Below are 24,834 nucleotides of genomic sequence, written 5' to 3' on the forward strand. Positions count from 1 at the left end.
AGAAGAAGAAGAAGAAGAAGAAGAAGAAGAAGAAGAAGAAGAAGAAGAAGAAGAAGAAATAGTAGCATTTCCCAGCTTCTTTTTGAATCAAGAAGAGGGCACTTCTCCTAAGTCTTCTCCTAAGAATCACATTCTGGTTCATTCCTTCCCACAAATAAACACAGCGCCCATAGAAGGAGTAAGCTTAAACTTTGACCATAATAGTAGTAAGCCACAGTGTAAGAAATATGTTTGACAATGTTTAAGTCACATCACCAGTTCTGTAAGTCCTCTTCTCTGTGTGGAGACCTCGTGCAGAACCTTTATCATTGTTGTTTATCCTTTGTTTTTTTGTTTGTTTGTTTTTTGGTTTGTTTTTTGTTTTTTTTTTAGGCAGTTGGGGTTAAGTGACTTGCCCAGGATCACACAGCTAGTAAGTGTCAAGTGTATGGTCTAAGGCTGGATTTGAGCTCAGGTCCTCCTGACTTCAGCACTCTATACACTGTGCCACCTAGCTGCCCCTCATCCTTTGTTCTTGAATAGGACCAATGAGATCTCAAGTGTGATATCTTGACTTGTACATGAATTGGATTTCAGTGAGGCAGAGCTGTGCAAAGTCATCAGCCTTGCTCTCTTCTCCAGTGTAGGTAGGCTAGGGCCAGATGGAGATCACTGAAAGCTAGGCTAAGGAATTGGGGCGTGACTCTGTATGAAATTGAGTCACATCCCTGGGGAAACTAAGGCGAAGGGCTACACCCTGGTCAACACCAAGGTATACCATCATTGCTGATCATCTCATCATAAGGTGCATGACCATGAACTTAAGCAGAGGATGGGTGTACAAGGCCTGGGATATGAAGGTTCTTAAGAGCAGGTGGTGCTTGAGTTATACTTTATCATTCTGTTCCATCCCTATTTCTCTTTGTCTCTCTCTTTCCCAGCTAAGTGAGGAGCTAAAACAGCATCTGAACCAGACTCTGACTGAGAACTATGGCCAGCCCAGAGCAAAGGGGATTACATACTCCGTGGATCAACTGCAGCAGGATGTAAGATGCTTCCCCCTTTCTTAGCTCCCAAATTCTGTTCCATGTATTCATTGAGTCTCTAAATCCATTCACATCCTTCACTTCCCTGGCTCCCTGGCTTCCCTGGCTTTTAAAAAGGAAGCTAGCTGTGCCAAAGAGAATTCCATATTCAGGCAAGAATCAAAGAACAAGATAACCCAACTCCAGAAATCTTTTTCTGAAAAACCCCATCTTTTTTTTTTTCTTCTTTTTTGGCAGTCTTGTAGCAAAGTGTTCATCTGCAGTAAATTTGCCCATGATAGTTTGGTGAATACAGCTTACAGGTAGGAATAAAAACATGTGTGAATTGAACCACAGACAGAACATACTGTTTGTTGTAAAATAATGAGATAGTTCATTGAGGGACACATTGTTGGAATCTCTTTTCCCCAAAAAAAGTAGGAGGATGCCCATTTATGAAGAATGAAAGGCAAACAAAGAGCAAGAGAAAAGCAGAAAGCCTGGAGGCTGAATATAGTGATGTTGTGGTCTAAGGGTCTTGAGAACCCCAAAATGCAAGGGTAAAGGGCATGAGTCTACCTCAAAAGAATTCAATCACTCAAGCCTTCTTTCAGTCCAAGTAGTGAGTTTATTAAAACATTGGTTGGAGTGGACAAGATTCCTAGTGAGTCTGTGCTATTAGCAACACCAGATTTTAAGAATCTGAGCATTTGATGAGGATAAAATTGGTACTTTTATACAGAAAGACTGTGGAAAGATCTGGATGGGATCTAGGAGTGTCAAGTAGCCTGGGGTGGTCTGGAGGTAACAGAGAAAGGGATCTAGTTGGGATTAAGGAGTGTCAAGTAAACTAATTAAGAAATCAAGGTGGGCTGATGTGGAACAGATGCCTCAGAAGAATGCCAGGGAATGGGCCATGTGAGAAAGTCCAGGGCTTTTTAGGGGTCCATCATTAGTGCCCCATCAAAGCAAACACCAGAGAACTGGGTTCAGGGGTTTTGGGGTCCAGGTCCCAAAGACATGGCCTTTTTTCTTTTAGAGGTCCAGCACAAATCCCATCCCCAATCATTCTCCCCTTAAACAAATGGGATCCAAATTCTTTTGGGGTAAAGGGCGATGGTCTCAGCTTTTGAAACTGCTTCCTGCTGGCAAGGGGCAGTAGAGCTGCCCCTGCCTCGAGGGGGTCCCAGAGAGGAGGTTGACTGTAACCAAGCACAGGCTGCATCCAGGGGACAATGGATGGACATTGGCTGGTACCCACTCCAACTGTAGGTGAATAGCCTGGAAGACATAAATCTAGCAAGCAAGTAGGAGAAGCAAGTTCAATATGGATGGCCCAAATATAGAGAGAGGTAAAAGTGGTGTCAGAATGGGGGAAAACAAAGAAAGAAAGCAAAAGCCCATTAGAATCATTCACATTTGACATACAGGATTGTCTAATCTTGTTACTTTCTCAAAAGTTTCCACTCTGATTCCAATTCCTTTAGGAGAATCAAATGCTATTGGGAAGTAACAACACTTTTGCAGGTAAAAGGTTTCCACCCCTGGGTTCAATAGTTACACAAAAGAATTTGCCAGGGACTGACTTTTACTCCAATCATAACAAAAGACTTGGGAGGATACTTCGGTAATGATTAAGTCAAATAGGTTACTTCCCTCTAAGAAAATTGATTACACTGAAATTCTCTTCCCTAAACCAAACTGAAGATGTTTCTGATTTAACTTCAGTTATTTGGGATATAGAAAGAATATAAGTTTAGGCTGAGTAACTCAGATTTTAAACACAAACTTTATCATCCCAGCCTTAGTCTAAGGGATAGTAATTCACATGACTATGTAGGCAGGCAGATGACAAGCCCGAGTACTAATTTACTGACCATTTTCTCTGATTATAGAAATTTGTTATAAAAGGATAAAGTAGAGACAAGATTTATACCAAGTGTGACAGGATAAAACATCCTTAGAATTCAGATAATTCACAGTTTTCCAACCATGCAGTGTCAATTCCACATCATAGCCAGACTCGGGAATAGCCAGGTGGGTAACAATCTTTTTCAAAGAAACACAATAGGGAAACTGCTAAAATTGTCCTCTCAGCTTTTCCAGATGCAGACTTCCACCTGTATCACATTTTATCTGAGTAGCTTGTGGCATTTCTCTCAGATGTAGATTATTGGCTATTGATTATGGGTGGACTGTTATGATCCATCAAACAACTCAAAACACAATCTATTATAGTCCTGAGAGCTTTTACCTCAAAGAGCAAGTTTTGCTTAGGAAAAATTTTCTGTGATTTACATCTCAAATTTAAATTTGTCCTGGTGTAAAAGCCAATCATTAGACAACATTTCTATATACTTACAAATTCCCACCAAGCCAAGTTCATTGTTTAGGAACTCATAATCCAAACAAGCTTTTTGGTGAATTTACAAAATAAAGGGGGATTGACAAGAACCCCAGAGAAGGGGCTTCCTATTCACCCCATCTACCCTTAGAGCTGCTATGAGCTGGGCCTTAAAGACTAGCCATGAGGACTGCTCTGAATGGGCAGAACCAATCTGGATGAGGCTTTCACCTCATCCCTCCTTTCCACACGCAGTAATCAGTTACCAGTTTTTGGTTTCAGCATTAAAACAATAACCAACAATCTTACATTTTTCATAAATGATAGCCAAATTGTTTCAGCTGTAACACAAACAATACGCTTCAGATGACATCAATTGCATTTACAACTTACTTTACACAGAGAATTGGCATCTCATCATTAACATGTTAAAACTACAACTTTTAAAAGATTGGGCTTACCCAAGTTTGGAGGCTGACTGGCTTCTTACTTTGTACTACCTTGAGATCACTTACCTCTGTCCCCACAGCTGCTGGGGGGTCGGGGGAAGGGTGGTGCGCAGGATGCATTGAACCTGGGTGATACTTCCAGGCAAGCTAAAATTGTCCTCTCAGCTTTTCCAGGTGCCCCAGGACCAGGGACGTTGCCAGTGGGGCCCCACTGTAGCTGTTGCCCCTCCCACCAGGTACAGGAGGGTGACTCAAATTCCCTGCTATTCTCCAGCACTCTCTTCTCTTAGTCTGATTGAGATGAGGGGGGTTAACAACAGCAACAACAATAACAACAACAAAAACAAACAAACAAACAAAAAAAAAAAACAGGGCTATTTGCAATCCCATTACTGAGATACCTTCTTGACTTAAGAGAAGGGAGTAGGGGAAAGGAGTGACCAGGATATGTAAAGATGAGTTTTAAAACTTGTTAATGATCAATCACAAAACCTCCAGAATCTGCTAAGATGCTTTTAGCTATTCTAACTAGTGTTCTAACACTATAGCCTTAGTCTGGTCAGAGCCAGAACTACGGGAAGAAGAATCTTAAGAATATTTTTTGGAACTTTTACAATTTTTCTTGGTCCCCTAGACCATATTGAAACCAGACACAAAGCTTTCCTTTTCAAGGTCTTGAAGACTGAGCTTTTTCCAGTTCTAACTTAGGGGCAAATCTCAGGGAAGTCCCACTGAATCCAGCTTTGAGGATCCAGTGGCCATGAGGCCAGAAGAGAAGGGGGATTCTGCAGGCACCAGAGTGAGGACGAGGGGTCCCTCCATGTAGGAGGAGGGAGGGAGTAAGCCTCAGGAAACCAAAAAGCATCTGCAGTTTTCCTAGTTCCCTAGCATCATAGGGAATTGAGAGAATTGGGCAGATGTTTCTGGATAGGATGTCCTTCCTCTGCTTAGGAAGGTTGGTCTGGTCCAAGACAGCGTACTAACTGTCTAACCCAAATAGAACCCTGAGAGCATCAGGCCTGAAAAGTACCTCCAAGCCTTCCTAGATGCTTGGAGAGCAACCTCAAGGGATAGAGAAAGAGGGGGGAGGCTTACATACCCTCTGTCTTGACTGGAGAAGGGCTTAAAGGGGTCAGGCAATTCCTGGTCAGGGGTCTAGGGGTCTTGGGAACCTGGAAATGCAAGGGTAAAAGGCATCAGTCTGCCTCAAAAGAATTTGATCACTCAAGCCTTCTTTCAGTCCAAGTAGTGAGTTTATTAAAACACTTTTTTTGGTGGGCAAGATTCCTAGTGAGTCTGTGCTATTAGTGACACCAATGCCAGTGGGCCAGATTTAAATAATCTGAGCATTTGATGAGAATAAAATTGATACTTTAATACAGAAAGACTGTGGGAAGATCTGGATGGGATCTTGGAGTGGCAAGTAGCCTGGGGTGGTCTGGAGGTAACAGAGAAAGGGGTCTAGATGGAATTAAGGAGTGTCAAGTAAGCTAATTAAGTAATCCAGGTGGGCTGGGGTGAGCCAGATGCCTCAGAAGAATGGCATTTACACTATTTTCTGCCTGGGACTGGGCCATGTGGGAAAGTCCAGGGCTTTTTAGGGGTCCATCATTAGAAGAGGTGTAATCCTCAAGGATGAAAATCTATAAATCCCCTTCTAAATACAAGCTATGCTCAGCTTCTGTTTGAATTGGATCATTGGAAGGAAGTGACTAATGGCCAATTAAATACCCATGAACATCTCAGCAAAAGATTGCTATAAATAAATAAAGCCTTCCTTAGAAGCACCCAGGAGAAGATGAAACAGTTTGTAACGGTTCACTACCAGAGAGACCTACAGAAGCTTCCAACAAGATTAATAGGAACCTGAGAATTCAGACTCTCACTTCCTGCAAGTATGAAGGATAAAGAGAATTTGTTATGGCCAAATAGCTGTTATATATGTACCAAGTGCAGGCTGACATTCCTTCTAGAAAAGAAACTGAAAGTATTATCAGAGGATGAATCCAAGTCACAATCGGAGATTGTATAGGAGGAGATAGAGATGGGCTAAGGGTATTACTTTCTTTGGGCTTCCAGGAGACAGAGGCAGAAGCCAGAGAGCTGAGCCTTATCCCAGCCAGCTCATTCAGAACTATAGCAGCAGCAGCATCCAGACCGCTAAAGAAATAGGACCAAACGGGGCATGCCTACTCCATCTAAGAGCATAAGTGAGGGTAGAACCCAGCTCTGGCACAAAGTCTTAATCCAGAAACTGAGGCAGGAGGGATAAGTATATAGAAGGTAACTCCGAATATAGTAAGGAAGCACTATATGATAAGAGACATCTAAGAGGTAAACCAGAAGAGGGAATCTACAAAAAGTACAAGAGAGAAAATGTCTGGCCACAAGGACTCCAAGGGTGGCTGGAAAAAATTAAGCAGCAGGTAGGGGAATGGAATTAGAGCTCTTTGGGGGAAAATAGAAATAGCTTAAAGCAAAATGTAGATAAGCCTACCCAAGGAGTCTACTCCATGAAAAATATAATATAACAAACATAATGATTTCATGGGAGAGCAAGAAACATTAGAAAAAAGTCAAAAGACTAAAAGATATAAGAAATCAACTCAAAAACAACTAACCTGAAAAGTAGGTCAGATAAAAATTTATGAATCATTGTATTTTCTAAAAATCTTGAAAAAAGTACTTAGAAACTGTATTTCAAGATATCATAAAAGAAAACCACACAGATCTATTATAACCAGAGGACAAAGTGGGAAATAGAAAGAATCCACTTATTTCCAAAAAAAAAAAATTTCAAATAGAAAACATTAGAAACGTTATTGCCAAAATCTAGAACTTCCAAGTAAAGAAAAATGCTGCAAGCAATTAAATGGAAAGAATTCAATTACTAATTGTGACTACTTTAAAGAAAAGAAATCTTGGAATATGATATTCCAGAAGGAAAAGGCTAACAAACAACAATAACTTATTCTAAGGAAAAAAAAAAAAAAAACAACCCTTAAAATAATCCTAGGAGGGGGAAATGGACCCTTAATAGAACAGAGAATATTCATGAATTCTAGATGAAAGTAGAGTCTTTAGAATACAAACACAAAATACAAGGGAAACCAAAAAAGATAAATACTTTGGAGCAATTAGAAATGTTTACATAAAATTCAACAGGGAAACAAATGGGGAGAATGAGAAAGGAGAAAAGAAGTTAAGAAGGAGGAGGGAGTCAGGGAGTAAATAGTCACAAGCAAAACAAACCAGCTTTAGAGAGAGGATCATAAAGAGATAATTAAAAGGAGAAAAAGAAAGTACAAAAACCAGTCATCTGGGCTAGCTAAAGAGGGAAGAGCAGAGGCATGGCATCATATCACTTTGATTATAAATTACTATCAGAGATAATCATTGAAACCTCGAGAATTGCCGAGGTCACTAAGTCATAAAGCATAGAGAGAAAAGAAAAGAGGGGCCAAGACAGAGCTTTGATGCACATCCCCAGTTAGTGGGTATGACATAGATAAAGATCTGGCAAAGGAGAATTCAGACAGGTAAGAGGAGTACCAAGCAAGGTTTAAAAAGTTACAAAAGCCTAGAGAGACCAGAGTATCAAACAGGAGAAGATGTTCAGCAATGTCAAATGTTGTAGGAAAGTTAAAAAGGATGGAGGCTGAGGGAAAAAAACCTTTTGATGGAGCAGTTAAAAAATAATTGGAGGGGCAGCTAGGACCGGCCCTGGAGTCAGGAGGACCTGAGTTCCAATCTAGCTTCAGACACATAACACTTACTAACTGTGTGACTCTGGACAAGTCATTTAACCCCAATTGCCTAGCCTCAATCTAGCCTCAGACACTTGACACTTAGTAGCTGTGTGATACTGGGCAAGTCACTTAACCCCAATTGCCTCACCAAAAAAAAGCGAAAAAAAAAAAAATAAATTAAAATTAAAATAATTGGAAACTTTTGAGAAATATATTTCAGATGAATGAGAGATTTGGGAACCAGATTCAAGAGAGCTTAAAAGAATGGCAGTAGAGGTAATAAGTATAGATAGCTTTTTGCACGAGTTTGCCTGATAATGGAAAAGAGAGATATAGGGTAACAGCCAGGATGGTAGGATTTAGTGAGGGGGTGTGTGTGTGTGTGTGTGTGTGTGTGTGTGTGTGTGTGTGTGTGTGTTTTAGGCTGGGAAGACTTTTTTTTTTTGGTAAGCTGCAGGGACAGAGTATGTATAACTAGGACACAGGAAGAGACGAAAAATTAGAGAGGGTTGATGAAAGTGGGGGCAATCTTCTGGAAAAAGCGGGAGGGGATAAGATCAAGGGTACATATAGAAGAATGGGCCTTGGCAAGAATATGGGTCATCTGTTTATCAGGAATTGCATTAAAGTAGTAAATTGTGAGGGATAATGGCAGGGAGACGTTAGATGGGGATAGAAGTTGGAGACAAATGGCCTAGATTTTATCAGTGATGCCTCAGCTAAGATATCAGGGAAAGAGCCTGCTGTGGGAAGCTTGAGAAGAAAACAAAAGTTTTGAAACATCTGTCATGGGGCCAGAGAAACAATTTGGGAATAGAAAGATTGTCTTGTTGTAGTGATGGCCCAGTCAAAATTAGATAACAAAAATTTGTATGACTCCATGGGGGCTGTCAGGGACAAAGAGAAAAGTCTAGCAGTGGTGGCAGCAATTCCCTGGTAAGGGGGACTGTGGCACCTCTGGGTGACCTGATAGAAGAATGTACGAAAGATCAGCTTCTTTCCTGAGTATGTTGCCAGGACTTGACTTGGTACCTCCCAAGAGCTATGAAAACAGACAAATCCTACAGGTATCTAGAGATTAGCAGGTGTCCAAACGATGCTACCAAAAAGTGTCTAAAAAATATTGCTAAATGTTCTGTATTCTTGGACGGGAAAATACAGGCTTTAGGGGTATGTGCCAGACTCCCATTACACCATCTCCTATTTGAAAAATTTGCTGTCTTCAGTAAATAAGTGGGGGTGCATTTTGAATACATTGTCCATATTACCAATCTATATGGTCCTCTGGAGGCCTATAATCACTGTACTTTCACCTGCTTCCCCATTGCCCTACAGGAAAGAGTCTCAGAACAGTCAACATGTATTCCTCAAATACAAAGTTCTGCGGATGCAACAAGCAAGGAACATCATACATAATCTACTAAAGATTATTGCTTTCTTTGCACTTAAGTGCTTGATTTGGTGCTCAGAAGGCCTTTCGGAAGGAACGAAGGGAGGGAGGAAGGGAGGAAGGAAGGAAAGGAGGGAGGAAGGAAGGAAGGAAGAGAGGAAGGAAGGAAGAGAGGAAGGAAGGAAGGAAGGGAGGAGGAAGGAAGGAAGGAAGGGAGGGAGGAAGGAAGGGAGGGAGGAAGGAAGGGAGGAAGGAAGGAAGAGAGGGAGGAAGGAAGGGAGGAAGGAAGGAAGAGAGGGAGGAAGGAAGGAGAGAAAAAAAGAAACAGCATAGAAAATCAGTTTGTTTCTGAAGAAAACCTGATCCCTCCTAAGCTTCTCAGACCATGTTGAGCTCTCCGTGATAGAGCCAGAGTCATCCAGACAAGAAACCAAACCACCTTGGCTTGGGGTCTACTCAGCATTGGTCCCACCAAATTTATGTCCAGATGTAGCCCAAGTGCTGAGCTGGAGGACTTGAAGATCAACTGTTACCCACTGATGCTGAACCAGTTACAAAACCTGACCTGGGCCTCACTCCCAGATTCTTGTGGCTCACTCCCCAGCCCTTTGAAATTCATAAGGTTGGAGACTGCTCCTTTCATCAGACCCCTGAGTGAAGTAGTCACCAAGATCCCCCAGATGTAAATGAGGCAAGTGAATCTGATGGGCCTTTGCTTAATGTCTTTGTAGCCAGATAAAGAGCCTCCTTTCTACCATGGGGTTAGCCAACTGGAACAGACACCTTCTTTTACATGTTCAGGAAGTCTACTAGCATCCTCCAAGGCGAGAGACTGTAGCAGCCAAGCAAGATGACAGGTTCTATGCATGCACCAGGCCCCCATTAGAGTTACAAGAGTTTTGTTTTGTTTTGTTTTGTTTTGTTTTGTTTTGTTTTGTTTTGTTTTTCAATGGGGATGGGAAACCGGGAAAGGAAGAGAAAGGATAGTAATGAGGTTGCTAAAAAAATAAAGTGGGAGGAGAAGGAAAGTCGATGAAGAATTTTTAAAATGCACAGATAAAAAGAAAAGGAAACACAGAAAAGTAACACAGCTTTGAAAGGTACATGTTAAATTTATTCTGTGCTTAAAAGGCAAAACAAACTATACATGATAGAGATTCAGAGTTTTAGGTACAAAAATCATCTTTTTTTTCCATTTTACTGTGCAATTGAATTGCAATAAGAGAGACAGAGTCTACAGGAATAGGGAGATTATATTCCAGTGGTACTCTGCCTTCATCAGATCTCATCTGGCAAATTTGTGTTTGGTTCTGGGCACTATAGTTTAAGAAGGGTGGTGAAAAGCTTCCAGAGGAAGCCAGCCAGGATAGTGAAGAACTTGAGTCCCTACCATGTAAGGATCAAATGAAGGAACTGGGCACGTTTATCCTGGAGTAGAAGAGATGATAGCTATCTTCAAATATATAGAGGGCAAGTGTGTGAAGGAAGGATCAGATTTGTTCTGTTTGACCCCAAAGGGAAGAACCAGGAGCACTGGGTGGAAATTGAAAAGAAGTAACTTTTGATTTTATGCCAAGAAAAACAACTTCTTTCAATTCAAACTATACATAGGTAGAATGGATTTCCTGGAGGCTGGACAACCACTTGTTGGATATGCTAAGGTGGAGAGTCTTTTTGTGTCTGGATGGGATTAGAGGGTCACTGAGGTCCCTCCCATCTCTCAGATTCTGTCCCTCCGATTCTTTGTCTACAGACTCACTCGTTTTATTTGGTATTTAAGTTCAGAGTTTTTTTTTTTCAAAAAAGGAAGACTTAAGCATTCCAATCAAGCCTCCACAAGGCTTGTGATGAAGCATGCTTCCTACTTCTTCACACGGAGGTGCTGAGCTGTAGGTGTCAATTGAGACATATATTTCAAACACAATTAACAGATGGGCTTTTTTTTTTCACTTGATCATACTTAATCTGTTACAATAGAAGGCTTTGGAAGAGCAGTGTGTTTGAGGGGGAAGTTACTGTTAAGGATGCCAAACAAAAGAAAAGAAAGAAAACATCAATGAAACAGTCAAAACAATAAATACAACAACAATAATAACACTAACAAGTATTATTATGATGTTATTATATTTATTATTATTCCATATATTATTATAGTTAACATTTATATAGTACCTACTATGTGCCAGGCACAGTGCTAAGCACCTTACAAATATTATCTCATTTGATCCTTACAACAACTCTGAGAGTTAGATGCTATTATTCTCTCCATTTTACAGAGAAAAGTGGAAGAAAGCAGAGGTTTAGAACTGGCTGGAGACAGGCAGGGAAGGTTAGTAGCACTGTGTTAAATGTGATAAATACTTTTTTACAACCCAAGCTGTATGTCATAGAGATTCACAGTTCTTTATATGGTCCTCTTTTTTTGTTCATTGTTTTTGGAAATATTGATGTTTCTCAAGTTAATAACAAAACAAAAAATAATCTTAAAACAAACAGACAAAAAAAGAAGCGATAGAAGAAACTGCTATCATGGATCTGATTCTGACCAATGAGGAGACATGCTCCTAGGCCTTTTCTTGCTCCTAGACAGCATACAGAATAGAGCTCTGTACTTGGAGTCAGGAAGACCAAGATTTAAAGTTCCCCTCAGGGGCAGCTAGATGGCGCAGTGGACAGAGCACTGGCCCTGGAGTCAGGAGGACCTGAGTTCAAATCCAGCCTCAGACACATAGCACTTACTAACTGTGTGACTCTGGACAAGTCATTTAACCCCAATTGCCTCACCCCCCAAAAAAATAAATAAATGAAGTCCCCTTCAGATATTTACTAGCTGTGCAGTCCTAGACAAATTACTTAATCTAAGTCTACCTCAGTTTCTCATCTTTAAAATGGGAATTATAATAAGCACCTGGTTCCCAAGGTTGTTATGAGGATAAAATGACATGATATTTGTAAAGCACTTTGTAAACCTTAAAGTACTATGTGTTAGTTTCATCATCATCATTATTATTAATGCTTGATGAAGAAGGAAAGATAAGAATCATGAAGGGAAATTAACCACTCCATTTTAGACTTTATGATAAAAGAAGAAAAGCCAGGCAGGGTATGGCATGGACCCTAAATCCTATAAAAAATGTCATCCTAAGGGCAATGGGAAGTTCTAGAAAACAAAATTCTGTAGAAATAATTCCTATGAAAAGTAAAAAGGGAAATTATCTAATGAGATTTATGTGATTATTCATCAACCAGCTTAGATTTTTAAAAGACGTATGAAAGGAGGAAGCAAGACTAAGTAATGAGTGGTATGATCCTCAAATAAAAATGTCACAAATAGCAAAGCCTAGAATCAGCTAAAGAATCAGCAGTAAGAATTTTTTAAATGATGTTTTTAATTTGTGTTAGAAAAAAGAGAATGATAAAGAGAGATTACACCTCACAGCGTATAGGTTAATAACAACAACAATAATAATAATAGCATTTATATAGTTCTTTAAGGTTTGCAAAGCACTATACATATTATCTTATTAGATCTTATTTGCTCATCACAACAATCCCGGAAGATCGATGCTATTATTACCCGCATTTTACAGAAGAAGAAACTAAGGCTAGGAAAGGTTAAGTGAGTTAACTCAGGATCATACAGCTATCAAATGTCTGATGAAGAATTTGACATCAGACTTTCCTGACTCCAAATCCAAAGTCCTTACCTATTGTACTTAACTATCTAGCTGCCTGGGATAATGATAACAGATGATAGAGAGAGGGTAGAACTATTTAACTCTTATTTTGTTTCTGTTTTCTCTGTCAAAAAGAATTATCTTTGAATGAGAAGGAAAAGAACAAAATAGGGAGTTGAAAACACAAACAAATGAGAGTATGACAAAAAAAGGCAGTATGAGATGGTAAAACAGGAGGGACCCAAGTATTCTGCACTTACTGTGTGCCAAGCACTGTGCTAAGCAGAATGGTATAGTGGCTGGAACACTGGTCTCGAAGTCAAGAAGCCATACATTCAAGTTCCACTCTGACACATCCTGGCTATTTGAATAAGAACTTGACTTACTGGACTGTCCTGGAGAAGTTCACTTGACTTCTTGGTGCCCCAAGGTAGTAACTCTTTTAAGACTAGAAATTTCAGAGAAGGGGCTCACTTGCAATGATAGAGGGAGCTTCCTCACTTGGAGCTCCCTATACCAAAGAAATCATGTGTCTAGTCCAAAAATGTAATAATTGTTGTTTGCCCTTCATTTTCGAAGAGAATCAATGACATCAAGTGATGTCTTGACTTGCGTGTGAATTGGATTTAGTGAGGCAAAATTTTGCAAAGTCATCAACCTCACTCCCTCTTCAGTGTCATCAAAGTCCAGTGGCAGAACAAAAGTCAAGATGACTGACAATGACCCAGGATGCAGTGGATGACCTTGGTGTCTTCATTGATTGACCAAGCTCTAAGAGCTACATATATTCTTCCAAAAAAGTAAGAGATTATCTGGCTGCCCTCTATGAGTACAATTCAAAAGGTTTTTTTATAGAATCAGCAGATGCAATTGCTAAGACAGTGTTAATGATCTTTAAAGGACCATAGAGGGTAGACACAGCACCATAGAATTGGAGAAGGGAAAATATTGTCCCACTTTTTTTTCATTTGGACATGTGTTTCCATTGTGTAATACCATGTTATGATAATTAGCTCATTTTATGCCTAGGGGCAATATAACAGCCCCTAAGATCCACATACTTCCCTCCTCTGAAGCTTTAAGAAGTTCATTTTAAAATAAAAGTTATCAATTCAATCACAATCTCTCCAAACCTCTAGTGAGGAAAATTCCTAACATTTAGACAGAGGTTGGGCTCTCTGCATAAATTTACATTTATATCTATATCTATGTAACCGCTGACCTCTTTATAATTGAGGCAAAATCCAGGTTACTGGAGATGTTCCAGTAACAAAACAGCAAATTTATTAAAGTTTCTGTGGATAGATATGGAAGGAAAGTCAAAGAAAAATCAGTCTTTTTCTCTAGTTCAGTTCTTGAGTAAGTGGGTGCAATGGTGGCCATCAGTCCATGGCATCTCTTCTGCTCTGAGATGTCTGCAGAGCCTTGAATACAGTATCTCTTGTATCAACTACAGCTCAGTCCTGCTCTCTCCCTTTTGTTGGTTGTGCAGGAGCTATGATTCTTGTATCAGTTCTGTAAGACCCAATTACTTCCCTTTCCCTTCCAGATCTTCTGATTCTCTCTCTGGTTCTGAGATAGTTCCTCCCTATAAATTCTTTAAGGAGTGGCCAATTCTCTCCTGTAATCGCTTTGATTTATCCAAAGATGTATACAGGCCCTATTCATACTCAATTCAGATTGACTGATTCAATTAAGTGTTCTTACCTAACAAAGGTACCGTTAAGTTGAAGCAATAATCAAATGGAGCCCACTTTTAAAATTAGTGCAGAGAATTCCTATAATACAGGGAGTACAGAAACTCTTTCCACATATATGCCCAGCAATTTTTCTAGAATTTATGGTCATAAAGACTTGTCAAGAGCATGGAAAGGTTACCTAATAGTTAACATACAACATAGTACTATATTACATATAACATATTATTGCTTGACTAAAATATGTCAGGCAGAATTTGATCACAGATTTTCCTAACTCCACTATAACAGTAGTTTCCGAAGTGTGATTCTGAAGATCCCCAAGGATCCCCAAAACCCTTTCAGGGGGGTCACTGAGGTCAAAACTATTATCATAATAATGCAAAGACATTTTAATTGCTAATATAGTAAATATCAATAGATATAACCCACATAAACAAAAGCTCTTTGGGAGGGGGTCCTCAATAATTTTTAAGAGTATAAAGAGAACTTGAGACCAAATAGTTTGAGAACCACTGCACTACAGCATTCTTCCTCTTGATTTGATTTTAAGCTGTTTTAAAATAAGTAGATATCCTACTGCTTCTTGCCCTAGTCTAACCATTTTTGGAGCACCGTATTCCATTCAAGGTGCCACTTTTTAGGAAGGACATTAATAAAGAGGGTGAGTTTCAATAAGTGGATGATCATGATGATGAGAGGGCAGGAGATCATGACAAATGATAATTGGTTTGCCGATGACATAAATGGGGGACAGATAGATAACATGCTGGATGACAGACACATTCAGGCAATGAAAAGATCTTAATAGAGTATAATTATGTCCTAAGCCTAATAAGATGAATTTTAACAAAGATAAATGTAAAGTCCTATGCTGTGGTACAAAAAAATCCATTTCAGAAATACAAGATGGGGAAGGTATGACTAAATACGAAAATATCATTATTTTTTCATTTTAATAAAAAAGGAGGGTGGAGAGTCTTTTTTATGCCATTACAACTAGGTCCTAATTGGTTGGTATTATAAACTATTTGAAGTGATTGCATGTATTCAAATCTACTCTATTTGAAATTATAATTCTTTAAAATATGGTAATTGGTTTAAACCTAATGGAAATATGCAATATGAATTCAAATAATGCAACCACTTCACAGGATTCATTATTCTTACTAATAAGAACCTAGTTCAATATGAGCCAACAGTGCAAGATGGAGGACAAAAAAGCTACACAATGTTATACTTCATTTAAGACAGGCATAGCGTTCATAAAAAAGTAAGTGATAATTTTATATACAGCTATATTCTGTCTTCATCAGATCACATCTGAAATATTGTTTTCAGTTCCAGTTGCCACATTATAGAAGGGACAAGCTTCAGAGCATCCAGTAGGGAAGTCAGGATGGGGAGAAAATTGGAGACCTTGCTATATGAGTGTTGGTTAAAGGAACTGACAATGTTTGGTTTAGATAAGAGAAGAATTAGGCAGAAATGACAGCTATCTTCAGGCATCTCTATTTCTACTGAGAGCACCCACCCATCCATCCATCCATCCATCAAGTCACCCAGGTTCACAACCTCAGAGCCATCCATGACTCTTCCTTCTCCTTCACTTCTCTCCTTCTATCCCATCAACTGACAAGCCTTGTCAATTCTACTTTGATGACATCTCTCCCATTCACATTATTCTCTCCACTTAACACCTACTCTCATCAAAACTTTCAGTACCTATTGCAATAGGGAAACACTAAGAAAAATAGGTAGAATTTAACAAAGTGAAAATGTAAGCCAAAACTTCATAACAAGAACTCTTCTAGAAAATGGAATGGGCTACCTTAAAAGGAACTGGCTTTTCCCTCCCTGGTGGTGTTCTAGATGACTCACTTGCTGTGGCTATCTTCTAGAAAATTCCTATACAGATATTTATTGGACTGGATTACCTCTAAGGCCCCCTGATATTCTGTTATTACAATCCAGAGGGAAAAAAAAGAATAAGCAAGACAAATTGTTACATAGTCACACCTCCCCATCTTGTACTTCTAAAGTTAATTTTTTAAACCGAGTGTAAAACTTTACATTTGTCCCTGTTGAATTTTATCTTATTATATTATTTCATCTTATTAGATTCATCCAAATGTTCTAGCCTACAATTTTTGAATCCTGAATACATAATATAGTACGCTACTTATCCTTCCCAGCTTTGTAATGTATGAAAATTTAATAGCATTTCATCTATGCCTTTATCAAAGTCATTGAAAAAAATGGCAAATAGCACAAGGCCATGCACAGATCTCCAGAACACTCCACCAGAGACTTTCTTCCAAGATGACATGAAACTCTCTGACTCCTCTTTGAGCCAAGCCTTCAACCACATTCTAATTCACCTGTCCACTATCAACTAATCCCAAAACTCTCAATCTTTTCCAAAAGAATAGCATGAGAAACTTTTTCTTTTTTAATAGTTTATTATAATTTATTTTAGAGAAGCTTTTTCAAATACCTTTTAAAGCTCAAGGTAAGCTACAGCATTCCCCTGATCCACTAGTCAATTAACCTTGTCAGAAAAGAAAATAAAGTTGTGCTAGCATGACCTGCCCTAGCTAGAGTTACATAGCCATGCTGGTTCTTTCTCCCTACTGCTTTCTTTTCTAAATGTTCAACAGCACAAATTAGGGTAAAGGTCCCTGGCCTTTAGTTTATGGGTGCCACTCTTCGCTCTTTTCAAAAATGGAAATATTTGCTCTTTGCAAATCTTAAATCGGTACATAAATATCAGCTGTTGTCATTATTGTTTTTGTGGTGGTTGTTATTCTATCTCACCTGGCAGTGTCTGTGAGTCTCCATTAGTATTCCTTGGAGGACAATAACTGTTTCCTCCTCAGAGGATCTAGCTCCATTCTTTTGGGGAACCTACCCTGATAAGAATGGCAGCTCCTCAAGAAAAGAGATTGATTCATTTTTTTGTTGTTTATTTTTGTATCTCTAATGCCTGACACAGTGCCTGGGAGATAAGAGGAGCTTATTAAATGCTCCTTAGTTTATTGAACCTTTCTCTGTGCTTAGCTCAGTTATTCAGTGGTTTGTTTCCTTCCTTTTCCCCTCTGTTGCAATTCTATTTTTCCAACATTCCCCTCTTTTTCTTCAGGTGCCTTTCTTTCTTTGTTTTCACATTTTCTCCTTTCTTCCATTTTTTTTTAAAGATTACGTCAGGATTTCCAATATTTTGTGATCTCCTTGATGATCCATTCCTTCTCATCGTATATAACCTCTTGGCCATGTCCTCCTGTAAATCTTCACAAGGCATCCACCCAGTATGCTGAAGACCTTCTTCTACAATCATGGGCTTTTAACCTGGGGTCTATGAACTTGTAATCTAGTATCTTGATAATAGTATTTCAATATAATTAGTTTCCTTTGTAACTATGTATCTTGTTTTATGAATTTAAAACATGATTCTGAGAAGGAATCCATAGATTGAATCATCAGACGGCCAATAGGATCCATGACAAAAAAGGATTAAGAACTCCTGATCTAGATCTCTTGAAATTATATGGATAGTGATCAAAAACATGGACTCGCTGTCCTGCTACTGATCTGTTAGTCATCCTAGGGCAGGTGGGCAAGGAAAATGTTCTAACACCATAACCATCACTTCTACCAGTGATACATTCTCTGGGGTAGTTTCAAATCCTGTGCAGGTAAATAATGTTGTGCCCAACGTAGCTGCCTACCCTTTTTCCTGTAAATATTTTCTGGCTTGCTAATTACCTTGCCTACCTTGAGTCATTTGCCTGCAGGTTCTCTAAGTCTGTGTGTGTGTGTGTGTGTGTGTGTGTGTGTGTGTGTGTGTGTGTGTGTGTGTGTGTGTGTGGTGGTGGTGGGGAGTTGATGAGAAGCCTCCACCTCTGCTCCTCTAGCCCCCTGAAATCTAATTTAATTTAATACAAAATTAATACTTATGTACCAGAAAGTGAAATTTATGACATTACAAATATATAATTTATATAGTCACTATATATATAAATATATATATATATTATATAAAATCATATTTTAAAATGTCCTTCCTCCCACTCCACTGTGTTTTGTGCCCTAGCTAGCTGCCTACCTTGTAGCTATCTTTGCCAGAAACTAAGGGTTTACTGGTAGGGGCTCTCTTGCACTACTCTGAAGACATGTTCTCTGCCCCCAGTTCAGGTGCTGTGGCAGCAACAGCTCGGCAGACTGGGAGTACAGCATCTATATCCAGTCTCCAGAAGCTGAGGGCCGTAAGGTGCCTGACAGCTGTTGTAAGACAGTTGTGGTCCTCTGCGGTCAGCGGGCCCACCCTTCCAACATCTATAAAGTAGAGGTAAGTAGGAAACCCTGAGATGGTGCTCTCTTTCACTAGGATTGGAGGGGAGAAGAGAAAGGAGGAGGAGAGAGAGAGACAGATGTTGGGGGGGGGGGAGGACAGAGAGGGAAAGATAGAAAGAGAGAGGGAAGGAAGGACAGAAGGAAAGAGAAAGAGAGATATCCTGGCAAAGGTCTCAGAGCCAAAACATAGTATTTTAGATCTGAAAGGGACCTTAAACAGGAATTCTCCACTTCCTGTCTTGTGAGTCAGGAGTCCTGGATTCTAGTCCAGCCCATGCAACTAGTTGTGTGACCTTGGGCAATCTCAGACTCTTGGGGCCTCACTTTCTTCATTTGTAAGATGAAGGGGGTGGACTAGATGATATCTGAGGTCTTTCCCAACTCTGATATTCTGTTTTGCTGATATTTGATTTATTTTACATTCTATAAATTTATATTATTTATATTCTATAAATATATGCAGAGCCACCACCTGAGGGCAAATTCGAGTTGTATGCAATGTATCTTGTGAAAAGGTAATCTGTTATCATCATTATTATTGAAGCAGACTGCAGGCTCCCTAAGAGCAAGAACTGTGGCTTCTGTTTATCTTAAATTCTACCCCTACCCCAAACTAATTCAAAGTGCCTTGAGGGTCACTCGATTTTGGCCATGGCACTGTCCAGGGGTAGTGAAGGATATCAGGACGTTAGCTGGATGTGGATGCCTGCTGGTTTGTTTAGAAATCTATCAACTTTCTCTTCAAAAACCCACCCTCACCCCTGAGATTTGGCCTGATCTTGGGACTGTCAGGGGGTTGACTTTGACTCATAAGCTTGCCCCTTTGGACTTATGGCAAGAAAGTTTACAAAGGGCTTTCCACACAACTTTGTAGGGTAGACAGTGCAAGTATTATTATTCGACTTTCTAGACAACAAAACAGAAGCCTCGGCTAAATAATTTGCTAGAGAGTGTTGGAGCTAGGATTTGAACTCAGGTCTTTTTGATTGCAAGACTAGTGATTTGTCCACTATGTCACAACTGCCCCTGTGAATTTCTGAACATATTCTTGATATCTTTCCCCATTCCTAAAATAGTGCACTCTCTTCCCTTAGGCCTCTCCCCTACTGGTGAACACTTTCCTTTTGTTTCCCACACAGGGTGGCTGTATCACCAAGTTAGAACATTTTCTAGCCAATCACCTCCTACTCATGGGAGCTGTTGGAATTGGAGTTGCTTGCCTGCAGGTAAGTCTGTCCCATCCTATCATGGCTTAGGGTTGCCTTAGCCTGATACCACCAAATTAGAAAAGGAGAAGAGATTCCTTTCACTTCTGGGGATAGGGAGAAGATTGTTGACAAAACAAGGAATAGAGATGATAATGCAAGCTAAAACACAACTTTGGTTACATAAAATTTTTAAATTTTTGAGCAAATAAAACCAATGCATTAGAATTAGATGGGAAACAGTTAACTAGGAAAAAACCTTCATGGCAAATTTCTTGATAAGGTCTGATATATAAGATATAGGATATAAGAAACTGATACAAAAATATAAGAACTAGAGCTATTTCTCATTTGTAAATGGTCAAAGGATATGAACAAGCAGTTCTCAAAAGAAGAAATGCAGGGGCAGCTAGGTGGCACAGTGGATAGAGCACTGGCCCTGGATTCAGGAGGACCTGAGTTCAAATGTGGCCTCAGATCCTTGTCACTTACTAGCTGTGTGACCCTGGGCAAGTCACTTAACCCCATTGCCTAGCCAAAAAGAAAAAAAAAAGAAAAAGAAAGAAGAAATGCAAACTCAGTTATTATATGTAAAATGCTCTGAATCATGAATAATAAGAGAAATGAAAATTACAACAACTCTGAGATTCTACCTCTCATCCATCATGTTGGCAAAAAAAAAATTATTGGTTGGGCTATGGAAAGATAGTCAAACTAATGGATTGTTGGTGGAGCTATGAACTGGTCCAATCGTTCTGGAAAATAGTTTGGAACTGTACTTGAAAATGAATCATTGAGCATTTATTAAGCAGAAGGATTCAGATGGCTTCAGCACTGAGCAAAGTGCTGAATATACCAAGAAACACCAAAACAATCCCTGTCCTCAAGAAGCTTACATTCTAATTGGGGGTACAATATATGTATAAATAGGTATGTTGCATGTGGAGTAGGGGAAGGGGCCAAGGGGCCCCTTACTAAAGATGGCATTAGAACTTAGTCAAGAAAGAATCTAAAAGGTGGAGGTAAGGATAAAAAGCACTGTAGGGATGGGGGATAACTCCATGGCACAAAAATGGGAGATGTACTACTGTGTGTAAGAAATAGTAATTAGACTAATTTGCTATAGCATGGGGTGGGGCAGAGGGGGTGAATAGTGAGTAATAAGACTTGAAAGATAGGAAGAGGCCAAGTTGTAAAGAGCTTTGAATACCAAATGGATAAGTTTATATTTGATCCTGGAGGTGACAAGATATCACTGAAGTTTATTGAATGGGAGAGAAAAGGAAGAGAATTGAACTGACCATGTCTATGAACCTATGCTTTAGGAAAATCACTTTGGTGGCTGTATGAATGATAGATCTGAATGGGGAGAAACTTGAGGCAGCAAGACCAACTTGGAAGCTATTTAAATGTCCAGATGAGAAGTGATAAGGGCCTAAACCAAGGACAGGTATAGGTAAGGTCATGGAGAGAGAAAATGCAAGATTTGACAATGGATTGGATGTTGGGTGAAGGAAAGTAAGGAATCAGAGATTGACACCAAGATTGTAATCTGGATTAGTCTAAGGATGGTGATACCCTCAACAGAAATGGGGAAGTTCAAAAGAGGACTAGGTTTGAAAGAGGGGTTTGGGGGAAGGAAATGAATTCCGTTTTAGACATGTTGAGTATAAAGTACCTATGGGACATCCAATTTGAAATATCCAAAGGCAGGTGATGTGGTCCTGGAATTCAAGTGAAAAATGAGACCTGATTACATAGAACTCAGAGTAGTTAAACTTTTTAGTGTGACCAAGAAATTTCCAAAGATTCTAAGGTACAGAACAGTTGCTCATCAGTATCGGTAGAGAGAAGCTCCTCACCAATGAAATCATAGATCCAGACCTCCTGACCCACATCCCCCAGTCCCAAATATAGAGCCATAATCCATTCATTGGTATTATCTTTCCAACTCACCTATGAGATCAAATATGCCTCCTTGCATTACGACAACTGGTTCACCTTGCTGGTTCACCATATTTTATGCATTTATATGTAGGCTTTGGAAGCCATGGGTTTTCTCATAAGTTTCATTCATTGGGGCAGCTAGGTGGCACAGTAGATAGAGCTCCAGCCTTGTAGTCAGGAGGACCTGAGTTCAAATGCGGCCTCAGACACTGGACACTTACTAGCTGTGTGACCCTGGACAAGTCACTTAACCTCAATTGCCCCAAAAAAAAAATTTCATTCATGAATTGTTGTTTTCTTGAAGTTTCTGGGCATTTTTCCTGTTAATCTTCTTACATTATAGCTATGTTTTCTAATTTGAGAGACAGTTTTCTCTCTCTTCCATTCATGTTCAATGTAAAGCTCTTTTCTTACCAATCTTTATTAGGTACACTTCTTCCCTGCCCAAGAGTTTCTCCCTTTGCACATATATCATTGAGCTAAAAATGTTTGCCTATTCTGAGAGTCTTCCTGTAAACCAATTCTCAGCAGAAAATATCACCAGAAAAAGATCTGGTTTAAAAAAAAAAGGTAACATTTTGGACCACTTGCCCAATTTCCTTTAGGTTCCTAAAGGTAGGCAGGATTTGAAATTATGGACACAGTTCTTTGGCATTCCAGAAAACGGGACGGTGTTCCCCACGGAAGGATTTAGATGGCTTGAAGAAAAGCTGGAGAAAAGAGACAAGAAGGCAGGAGAATGAACAAAGGCATTTAGACAAGAGTGGGCTGGTCCATGGAACACAAATAAGTCCTTACGGGTCTAAACAGGCTGCCTCTAAGTTCTGCTTACTGCATTCAGGGCTCTGAAGGGAGGAGGAAGAAAAAAAGTTGGGAGAGGAATAAGGAGAATAAAGACAATGTGGTATAATGGGAAGGTAACTAGACTTAGAGTCAAAAGATCTGGGTTCAAGTCTGGACTCTTTTTTCTTTTGCCAGTATAGTGATCTTGGTCAAGTTACTTACCTTTTCAGTGACTCAGTTTCCAGATAAGCAAAATGAGGGGGTTGGGTTTCATAATTTTCTAAGGTCCTTTCCAGTGCTTAGATCTATGATAACATAAACCAAATTTTCCAATAGCCTGTTGCCTCTGAGTCCATTCTGTCCTTTCCCCAGGTGCCAAGCAAGCAGGGCTGTCATGGTTGAGAGGCATTGACTCAAGTGCTAAACCCTCCTTTTTTCCAGGTAGCTTGGGAGAAGCACTTGGGATCTGAACTCTCCCTAAGGCTTAGGATGCTAAGGCTCTTCCTGGCTTGTTGAGCAGACTATCCCTCCTTGTCAGTGGCATGGTCGGGATCAGGAAAGGGGATTCTCTCTGAGGCTCAACCCAAGCTCAACCTAGGTCCCAGGGAATCTTCAAAACCCACTAAGGCTGTTCAGCAGCTCCCCACAGTCCCCACACTGAGGGTGGCCCAGTGCCTAGTGGCTAAATTAAACCAGGTCTGAGTGGGTCTGCTTGGAATTGGCCTAAGTCAGATTCTCAGCTTGCTTCTAACCCCATCCATCTCCATCCTTCTAAAATATCTTCTAGCCTTAAGATCAGGGAAGCTAGACTATGTGGTAGATAGAGCTCTGGCTCTAGAATCAGAAAGAATGGAATTCAAATCCAGCCTTAGACACTTACTAGCTGTGTGATCTGGACACTTATGCTAGAGCAGGTCCCTTAACCCTGTTTGCCTCCGTTTCTTCATCTGTAAAATGAGCTAGAGAAGGAAATTGCAAGTCATTCCAGTATCTTTGCCAAGAAAACCCCAAATAGGATCACAAAGAGTCAAACCCAACTGCAACAACTGAAGAATAGAAATGTAAACTTTTTTTTAAATGAGGAAACAGTGGCCCCCAAATGGCAAAATGATTTTCCTGGGGGCTCAAAGTTTTGATATTCCTTTCTCCACCTTCAAAAACATGCAGGTTTCCCATGCAAAAATGCCCCTCAATTTCTGGAGAAACCCTATTGCCAAATGAAGCCAGAATCCCATTAGGATTCCTCTGTCCTTATTTTTTCTCCTACCTATTCCTTCCCTGAATCTCAGGTTGGGTTGCCCTCTGCTGGCTAATAAGAACCATCTCAACTCTCCTGTGTTTCTAAAAGGAAGCCTCTGGAGAGAATAAATACCCTTCACCTGTGTCATCTTTTGTCCAGAATTTTTCATAGAATTTCGAGATGGAAGGAACATCAGAGAGCATCTCAGCCAAGCCCCTTAATTTAAAAATTAGGAAACTGAAGCCCAGAAGAGATAGTTAGACTTTAAGAACCAGATCCTCTGCCTACAAAACTGATTCTTTCCTACTGCACTGTGCTGCAACTGTCCCAGCTTCAATTCCTGTCTTAGGACAGTCATTAGGATAGGGGATGGACTTGTGATTTTATTGATATAGGACGCTCCCAGGTGAGGAAATTCCATCTGCCAATGCAGGTCAGCACCTTCTTTGCAACTTACAATCCTAGAGAGTTGCTTGATACACTGAAAAGATTAATTGACTGCTTAGGGTCACACAACCAGTTTGCTTGAGAGACAGGACCTAACTCTAAGGCCAGCTCTCTATCCACTGTGCCACACTGTCTCTATCAAGATAATAATTACGTACTTTTCTATAGGCCTTAAAAACTTTATAAACCTTAAAGATTTATAAAGCTCTTCCTCCACAATACCCCTATGAGGTAGGTAGTACAAGAACTATGTTCCCATTCAACAGATGTGAAAACTGAGGCTCAGGGGTGTCAAGTGACTTACCCAGAATGACACAGAAAGGGAGCAATGGATCTTATATTTGACTTCAAGAACAGAAGTGGCCTCTCAGCTGGGACCAATACAAGGCAAAGGGTGCCTGGCAGGCAGTATCTCTTTGCTAGTTTGGTGTAGTGCCCCTCACCCCTCATCCTGGAACTATATTCCCTGGCCCAGTAACTCAAGGCTCCAGGATACCCAGCATTCAGCACTGGCCACCCTAACAGGTTCTTTTTGTTTAATCACTGGTA

At 40.0% G+C, this 24,834-nt stretch overlaps 1 protein-coding gene across 1 annotated transcript in view; it reads left to right on the forward strand.

The window, feature by feature from the left end:
- The window catches only part of TSPAN11 (tetraspanin 11), a 164,123-nt gene that overhangs the window by 126,075 nt on the left and 13,214 nt on the right, over positions 1 to 24,834 (forward strand). The window contains exons 5-7 of the mRNA XM_027856440.1: positions 921 to 1,025; positions 18,500 to 18,658; positions 19,803 to 19,889. Coding sequence (XP_027712241.1) covers positions 921 to 1,025; positions 18,500 to 18,658; positions 19,803 to 19,889 — 351 coding nt within the window. The remainder of the gene's footprint in view (positions 1 to 920; positions 1,026 to 18,499; positions 18,659 to 19,802; positions 19,890 to 24,834) is intronic.

This window comes from Vombatus ursinus, unplaced genomic scaffold, assembly GCF_900497805.2.
Source record: "Vombatus ursinus unplaced genomic scaffold, bare-nosed wombat genome assembly UNPS02011431.1, whole genome shotgun sequence".
NCBI lineage: Eukaryota > Metazoa > Chordata > Mammalia > Diprotodontia > Vombatidae > Vombatus > Vombatus ursinus.